The sequence below is a fragment of the Amphiura filiformis genome, unplaced genomic scaffold (genome assembly GCF_039555335.1).
Source record: "Amphiura filiformis unplaced genomic scaffold, Afil_fr2py scaffold_214, whole genome shotgun sequence".
NCBI lineage: Eukaryota > Metazoa > Echinodermata > Ophiuroidea > Amphilepidida > Amphiuridae > Amphiura > Amphiura filiformis.
In genome coordinates, this window is record NW_027305678.1 from 3,479 (window position 1) to 12,694 (window position 9,216).

Genomic DNA, 9,216 nt, shown 5'->3' on the forward strand with positions numbered 1-9,216 from the left:
TATTTTAGGATAACAAAATTCGCAGTAAAACCAGAACAAAATATATAGCATCTGCTAGTATCAGGTGTCGTCTTTTACCTAATCTTATTTTAACGGTAACTGTTATTTTGAACTAACGGGGTCTACTGGCAGCCAGATTGCCAGTATAATTTTGACGAATATTTTTAATACATTTCATATTATCAATTCAAAACATCATAGCTAAAGTTAGCAAATCTGTACAACAGAATGATACTTTTTTCAGTTAATTGGATAAAACATGTAGAGTTATTGGCAAATTTGAACATTACGTGAAAATATGCTTATTGGAAATAACTGGAAAATGTTTGATTTACTTTAACTAAAGCATATTTTTACGCCCATTTTGTTTTAAACAAAAATATATGACATGGAAGATAACACATGTCCTGATTTGTGTTCTAGACAAAACAGATCCATGATCTGACACCAATCACGAATATAATGTAGTCTACCGCATTATTATTTACATTTGCAGAAAGCCGCCTCATTATCTCGTGTTGAGTCACATATCTAGTCTTGTTTACATCCTAATATCTCGAATCTTAGTACGTAATAACTTCTATGTGTTGTCAGACAGATGATGCGCACAATCCGGGCATATACTGGTTGAGAAAAAGTTGTAGTTACCACGGTGTAAGAGTCAACGTTGCCTGGAAATATCTGTTGACAAGAGAATGTTTTTTTTTTCGATTAGAAAATGTATATCACATCGATTGGTTGGTCTGCATGTCCATGAGCATGTAATTTATATTAGACAACGTTTATCTACTTACAATCGCGATTCCATTTTGATCTTCAACAAACACCTCGTTGGCACCATTAGTCAGGAATGTTGACACTTTGAATGATTTCACATAGTCATCACCGCCTCCAGTCTGTCCATCTCCCTGCGTTATAACACCGTTTACATTAGTCTGGTAACCTAATGATAAAAGAAATTGAGAAAGTAATTGTTAAGCTTTTGACCTATGGTCAGTCGTCTTAGGACATTTAAATAAAGGCACTTAATTTAATGCCCACGTTACCAGATGGCCACTGATATTACAGCGTCTAGACAGGATGTCTGGAAAAGTGACCTTTGGCACAGCGGGTGATCTTTCTGTGTATTTCAATTTGAAACGCGGGATGCATGTCCAAATTTTCTAGCAAATTTGTCATTTTTGCAACTTGTGCAGACTTGACATTTAATATGGACTATTTTTTCACAAAATTACAAGACTGGTCTGGAAGGGGTCTGCATAAACCGCACGGGCTAAATATTAATTGGGGTGTGTAGGGAGATGATGTATTGTTTGATAGAAAATGCGCTTTTTTGGAGTTTACATTAAGGTGCTCACAATTTAGCGAATTCGCTTAAAATTATCAAAATTAATGTATAGGGGTTTGAGGTGATATTTCCTAAACTTAGTCAGGAATTGGCATTCATTACATCTTAAATACACTTGCAATGTATTGATATTTTGAACATGGGAGGAGCTTAAAATATGACTTTTCAAAGTGGTACGTACTAAATAAGTTTGAATGGCCCCCTGAGGTCAAATATTATAAACTTACGGTACAAAGCAACTGCGTGGATTCTTGGTTGTCCAATGAACTCACGCTGTTTCTTTGTGTACAATAAGTTTGTAACATTTGGCCCCGGGGGGCCATTCAAACTTTCTGAGTGTGTACCACTTTTCAGAGCCATATTTTGTAAAGCTCCTCCCACTTTCAAAACTGGTAGATTACAAGTGCATTTCAGTTCAGCAAAATCACCTCAAACCTCAATCGATTTGATAATATCAGAATAATGTTGCTCAAATTCAGTCTCCTTTAAATCCGCCATTTTAGGCTAATTCACTGCATTATGAGCGCCATATTGTAAACTAATGGAAAGCCCATTTTCTGTCAAACAATTACTTTACACCATCTGCTGATACACCCCAATTAATATTTACCCCGTGCAGTTAATGTAGACCCATTCCAGACCAGTCTTTTAAATGTCAAGTCTGTAGTATTATTGTAAGAGTTTCCGTCGATAACTTTTTTCCGTCGATCAAATCTTTCAAAATTTAGTTCACATGGGTCATGTGGGCATTAAATTTAATGCCTTTTATTTAATACCCTATGGTAACTGATGGTTCCTTTTTATTTTTTACTTGCAACTAAAGAAAAGTACATCGCAGATTATGAAGAACTATAAGTTCCTTAATCATTGTGAAAAGAACTGCGTCTTAAAGCATTTTGGAACATTTTCTGTAACCTTTCAGTGACCGCTTTACGGCAAACGTGGGCGTGTGTGTGTTTTCAGGGGTGGGGGAGGTGGGGGTTGGCAGTGAAACTATGAATGGGTTTTGAGAATGGTTCGTGTGGTTAAATACTTGGGGTGCTCCCCCGGGTGCTCCCCGATGTTCATAAATAAATAAATGTTTCGCGTTTGAAAGTTTTTCCATGGTTAGTAGGTCTGATTATATAAACAGTTTATACAATGTTGTCATTTTGGTTATTAATTTTTTTTTCATTTATTTATCGGGAGTCTATGCAAATAAAGCTTAAAATAAATCATAAAATGTTACCAATTCAACATGGTGCAAAGTCATTACCTATGTCAGCTTGTATCCAAATTGGTCCTGTCTGAGAACTAGCCGCTAGCCAATAACTGACACCATTCAGCCTTCCCTTTGAGGCCCCCTTGATAGAGCTTGACTCTGAAGACGCCTGAATATTTCCATCTGGTATGGTACCATTTTCCATTCCCAGATAATCGATGCAAACTGGAATATTGAGATATCATGGTTGTTAATTGTGATCACTTATTAATTTTTCTAACAAAACATTATATGTACAATTCTAGACCCGAACAATACCAACAGCTATCACTCGAATATATAACTGTATATCCACATAATACTTTATAGCAACATTTAACATAGATTTTCGTTTATATATCAAATTATTCATTTCTTCTTTGTGGTAATTTTTATTCTATAAAATTTTTTTAAAAAAGCTGTACATTTGTGTGCCAATTGAGGGCTCTATTTGCATATAGTTTAAATTCAAATTAGCCTAATAATATGAATTATACCTTATCTTTCATGATAAAAGGTTTTTTTTAATCCCCTTGTCGTTTGCTAGTCTGTTCTAACACCATTATACAAGTGTCTACCCCTTGTTAATAATGACTCAGTTTTACATGCCATCAAACAACCGTTTGTACAAGAATAAACTGACTTGGGTAAATATGTGACCAGGTCTATGTGACCAGATCTGGTGCAATTAGGATAAAGTCGGCAATAATGAAACTGAGATATATAAGCAATAAGTGAGAAGAAAGAGCAAGTTTGTAGTGATAATAACTCAATTTTCAAAATGTCCGACCTTAGAAAAATAATAAGTAAAAGGTTCAACCTTAGATTATTAATACACAGATTGGAAATTTCCATGCCTGTGCCGTCTAAGCGTACTCGAATTCAGCTGACGCCGGTACAGCGTACAGACCTGGCGACATCGCTTATCTTACGCGCGAAGTTTCTTGTGTGTACGCTCGCGCTGTTTGCGCTATTTTTTAGTTTGCTCACGCGGTACCTGACTTAGCGTCGATCCCCTGAGGCAACATGCCATGTTTCCGCGGTATGGGTTCAACAGATATAATTGATGCTATATGCCAAGGCAAGATGATTATCAGAGGGGAAACACAGCGTCGGGCATTAAGCAAAGGCAACAATGAAACCTATATGTTGACTCAATTCTAAAATATTTACATTTTAAATAAACATTTCGATTATATTTAACATTTTTAATTTATATTCAGGTTTGATATCGCCTTTTTTTAGTTTTCAATATTTTGTACAGAGTGATAAATTTCATGCACTTAAGCATGACTCCACCTACTCCCCATTCCAGAAAAATGCAGCACTGACTTTTTTAGATTAAAAAATATTATCTTTTTTTACCAATGAACATAGCTAAAACCTAACCCTTTAGTTAGTTCTAAATTTTAAGTTCAAATTTTAATATTTTGGTATCTTTTTGGGAAAGGGCCAAAAACATGCATTTTTAGGATGTTTTTTATGCTGTGACAAAGCCCAAAGACTTGTACTAAGACAAATTTCATGTTTTGCATTTTAATTTCTCGAAAAGACATTTTATTATAACTTTTAATACCGACTATGCCCTCTATAGTGTTACGATGTAATGAATGGAACCATGTATAGGGTTTCAGGGTATGGGAATGCCTGACAGGTTTCTTCAAGGGTGGTGACCCTTGCATGGGTTTTTTTTTAATGGGCATAACATGTGTATTCAATGTTGAAATGATTGCAGAACATATGAATATATTGAAATAATTAAAACAATTAAATTAAAATTTAAATTAATGTGTGCTCAAATTAATGTGTGCTCAGTACATGTCTCAGGTGAGCGTCCAGTATTATTATTGCATTGCTGCAATTTTATAGACTAATGATTCAATGAGGCTCAATTATATTTCAGATATTCAGTATTCTCTTTTGATTATAAATGGAATAATAAATATATGCATTCTAAAATGATTTCCTTTTTTACGCAGAGCAAAGTGTAATGTAATAAGAATATTTTGACATTTTATTATCAAAATGCATTGTATGGTGGTATCGTACGTGCGCACATATTGTTAAGGTACATAAGGTAATGAACTTCAATAAAATATAATAATAAAAGATATCACAAGGGAATTCAAATTCTTTTCCAAAATAATTATGAATTGCTTTTAATTAAGCCTTTTAAAGTCAACATCTTAATATCAAGTGACGTTTATAATTTCAGTAGACCTGCAATTCCAGACACATGATCTTGATTTTTTTTTATTTATTCATTAAGGAATAATTTAACATTATTAAACCGAAGATTTGAGTAAGTGTAACCAGTGAAAGATTTTTTCTTAGATTTCAATTAATTTTTTTGCACCAAGTGGATTTTATAACACTAATAAATAGTCTAAACAACACTGTGTGGTATTACCTGCGCATGAACGTAATACTGGACATTTGTGATGATGTCATCATTATTACGTAACACCTATATATATAAAAAAAACTACTGTATGATTGTAATTTTGTATTGAAATAAAGGATACAATTGACTAACTCTAACAGACACAATTTTCCTTAAATTGTTTCAGCTTTATTCACATTTTGCAAATGAGCTTAATGGTCCGGTATTACCTGCACGTATCCTATGTCAAATGGGAACTCCAGGGGGTGTGTTGGGGAGTTGTGGTTGGGCATTCACAACAGGATTCTCACCTCTATTGATAAGACAAAGATAAGAGTCTGAATAGGTAGTTTTGTCAAAACTTGGAATTCATCATTTTTACGAAATAGGCTGTAACTTCTATTAGAAACGTCCAATTTCTAAAATTTCAATTTCCTAAGAAAGCTAAATATATGTACATTTTTGATTTTTTGATATTTTTTAATTCGCGATATAATACAAGTTAATAAAAGGTAACAATTTTCAAATGACGGATGACTTTTACACCCAGCTACATACACCTTAGGTAAATATCATATAGTTTAATTCGGGACTGTTAAAAGACAAAATTATCAATTTTTAATAGATAGTTTGCCATGAAATTATGTTTTATATCGCGAGTTGAGCTTCAACTAAATATTAAAGCTTGTTATAACAGGTTAGATTACTGTAAGTTGTCAGTATCTTTCTCATTAAAAGATTCTCAGCAGAATAATTCATTACTTTATTTTGCAAGATTTTCATTCTATTACCGGGTTATTACTGGAAGCAGGTACCCTTTTGTGCCCTTCGCCGTTTTGAAAAACATGTATGAAATAAGCCACACAGATTTTTAAAAATTTTAAGCCTTTTTCTTCTTTTTTTTCTATACAGAAAGACGGGCATGGTTTTGCTTGTAAGTTTGGTAATTATAGACTTCGAGGGCATATCGTAAAAAATAATACCGGTAATCCTATTTTTGTCCAAACAAAGAGATTAGACAAGGGCTGATTTTAAGCATCATACATAGTGCATACACGTCGCGCATAGTCTAATGAAAAGTCCAATCTTTACAAACTACAGCCAATACTGGAATAGAACAAACAGGTACTACAAAAGTAAAGGAACAATTACCTGAGTAGCTTCTGTAAAGAAAAAAATTCTTAATTTTCTTAAGACAAAATTATACATATCTCTATTCTCTATGGGACTTTGACTTGGTAGTGCAAGATCTGCAACTTGATTATAATCAAATTAAATTACGCGTAAATAAATATCAATATATTTTTAAAAGGAAAGTTAAACTGATTCATGTAACTATGAAACATGACATAATTAAAATACGATAACACTTGAATAAATAAATATAAATTGGCTTTTCTTGAAAATGTTCTGCATCATGTTTAATTAATCACATCACAAAATGTTGGTAGTGAAATGAATTTATTTTGAGAATTTAAAACATTCATTATCATCTGTACCGAATTGTATACAATAAGTCATAATTTGTTAGGTACAAAAGAATCGAGCTATAATTACAAGCAAATTTAAAATATACTTGCAACTCTGAAACACGATATAATAAAATTCAATAACACTTGAATAAATATAAAATGGGTTTTTGGCAACATTATGCATCATGTTTGATTGATCACATCACAAAAGAATTTGTTTAAAACAATTAAAGCAATTTCATATTTGGAATTTTGATTTAGGACAGCACTATTTCCAAAAAAGTAGTTTGATATTTTTGGGGTTCAAATTACTTGAAATAAATAGAATTGTGCTATGGCACAAAATATACTAACATGTGCATGTTACTCCATCTCCACCGTAACCGGCATTACATATACATGTGAATGAACTATCAGTGTCAGTGCAAGCAGCATTTGCGTCACAGTTATCAGTACCCAAAGTACATTCATTATCATCTGTAACGAATTGTATGAAATAAGTCAAAAATGATTATGGAACTAACAAAATTTAGCTGTAATCAAAAGGAAAGTTAAAACGATTCTTGCAACTCTGAAACATGATATAATAAACATTATTGCTATAACACTTGAATAAATATAAATTGGCCTTTCTTGGCAACATTATGCATCATGTTTGATTGATCACATCACACATGAATTTGTGTTAAAAACCTAAAGCAATTTCATATTCATATTGGGATTAAAATTACTCGACATAAATAGAAGGGTCCTATTGCACAAAATAGACTAACCTGTACATGTTACTCCATCTTCACCGTAACCGGCATTACATGCACATGTGAAGGAACCATCAGTGTTAGTGCAAGCAGCATTTGCGTCACAGTTATCAGTACCCAAAGTACATTCATTATCATCTGTAATAAAATGTATGAAATAAGGCATACTTTGTTATGGAACAAACAGAATTAAACTATAATCAAAAGGAAAATTTAACTATTTCTTACAACTCTGAAACATGATTTAATAACATTCAATAACACTTGAATCAATATAAATTGTCTTTTCTTGGCAACATTATACACCATGTTTGATGATCACATCACAGATGAATTTGTATTAAAAACCTAAAGCAATGTCATATTCATATTGGGGTTTAAATTACTTGACATATAGAGAATGGTCATATGGCACTAAATAGACTAACCTGTACATGTTACTCCATCTCCACCGTAACCGGCATTACATACACATGTGAAGGAACCATCAGTGTTAGTGCACGCAGCATTTGCGTCACAGTTATCAGTACCCAAAGTACATTCATTATCATCTGTAATTAATTGTATGAAATAAGTCAAAATTTATTATGGAACAAACAGAATTAAACTATAATCAAAAGGAAAATTTAAATATTTCTTACAACTCTGAAACATGATGTAATAACATTCAATAACACTTGAATCAATATAAATTGTCTTTTCTTGGCAACATTATACACCATGTTTGATGATCACATCACAGATGAATTTGTTTGAAAAACAAGCAATTACAGATTGGAAATTTGAATAGGATGGCACTGTTTCCAAAAGTAGTTTGTTTCTCATGGGGTTAAAATTACTTGATATAAATAGAATGGTGCTATGGCACAAAATAGACTAACCGGTGCATGTTACTCCATTTCCACTGTAACCGGAATTACATGCACATGTGAATGAACCATCAGTGTTAGTGCAAGCAGCATTTGCGTCACAGTTATCAGTACCCAAAGTACATTCATTATCATCTGTAACAAATTGAACGAAGTCATAATTTATTAAAAATGATTCTTGCAACTCTGAAACATGATATAATAAACATTACTGCTATAACACTTGAATAAATATAAATTGGTTTTCTTGTCAACATTATGCATCATGTTTGATTAATCACATCACAATTGAATTTGTGTTAAAAACCTAAAGCAATATTCATGAAATAGATGCATTTGTAGGGTTGAAAGTTTAAATCAAGTTTGGTTTGTGATTGTCAAATCCAAGGATACTCACATAAATTTAGACTTTGAAATTTAAATTTGAACTAAAGCAATGTTATATTCATAGGGTTAAAATTACTTGACATATAAAAAATGGTCCTATGGCACAAAATAGACTAACCTGTACATGTTACTCCATCTCCACCGTAACCATCATTACATGCACATGTGAAGGAACCATCAGTGTTAGTGCAAGCAGCATTTGCGTCACAGTTATCAGTACCCAAAGTACATTCATTATCATCTGTAACAAATTGAAGGAAGTCATAATTTATTATGGAACTAACAAAATTGAGCTATAATCACAAGGGAAGTTAAAATGATTCTTGCAACTCTGAAACATGATATAATAAACAGTATTGCTATAACACTTGAATAAATATAAATTGGCTTTCTTTTCAACATTAGGCAACATCTTTGATTGATCACATCACAAATAAATGTGTGTTAAAAACTTAAAGCAATTTCATATTCATATTGGGATTAAAATTACTCGACATAAATAGAAGGGTCCTATTGCACAAAATAGACTAACCTGTACATGTTACTCCATCTCCACCGTAACCGGCATTACATGAACATGTGAAGGAACCCTCAGTGTTAGTGCAAGCAGCATTTGCGTCACAGTTATCAGTACCCAAAGTACATTCATTATCATCTGTAATAAATTGTATGAAATAAGGCATAATTTGTTATGGAACAAACAGAATTAAACTATAATCAAAAGGAAAATTTAAATATTTCTTACAACTCTGAAACATG

The 9,216-nt window shown here is 32.6% G+C and overlaps 1 protein-coding gene across 1 annotated transcript; it reads right to left on the minus strand.

Moving 5' to 3' along the window:
• Nucleotides 1-518: 518 nt before the first annotated feature.
• Nucleotides 519-7,594, minus strand: LOC140145319 (lactadherin-like). Its single transcript, XM_072167077.1, has 5 exons — nucleotides 7,588-7,594; nucleotides 6,798-6,920; nucleotides 2,604-2,774; nucleotides 795-943; nucleotides 519-681 (listed from the first exon to the last, which is right to left on the minus strand). Exons 1-5 carry the CDS (start codon nucleotides 7,592-7,594, stop codon nucleotides 532-534), a joined length of 600 nt encoding a protein of 199 aa, XP_072023178.1. The 3' UTR covers nucleotides 519-531.
• Between the last annotated feature and the right edge of the window lie 1,622 nt (nucleotides 7,595-9,216).

Bases quoted from the DNA above. Each gene is read 5' to 3' on its own strand.
- LOC140145319 (XM_072167077.1), bottom strand. The intron at 944-2,603 runs GTAATGACTTTG...TTTTATCATTAG, and splicing joins TTGGATACAAGCTGACATAG to GTTACCAGACTAATGTAAAC. The intron at 682-794 runs GTAAGTAGATAA...TCTTGTCAACAG, and splicing joins ATCAAAATGGAATCGCGATT to ATATTTCCAGGCAACGTTGA.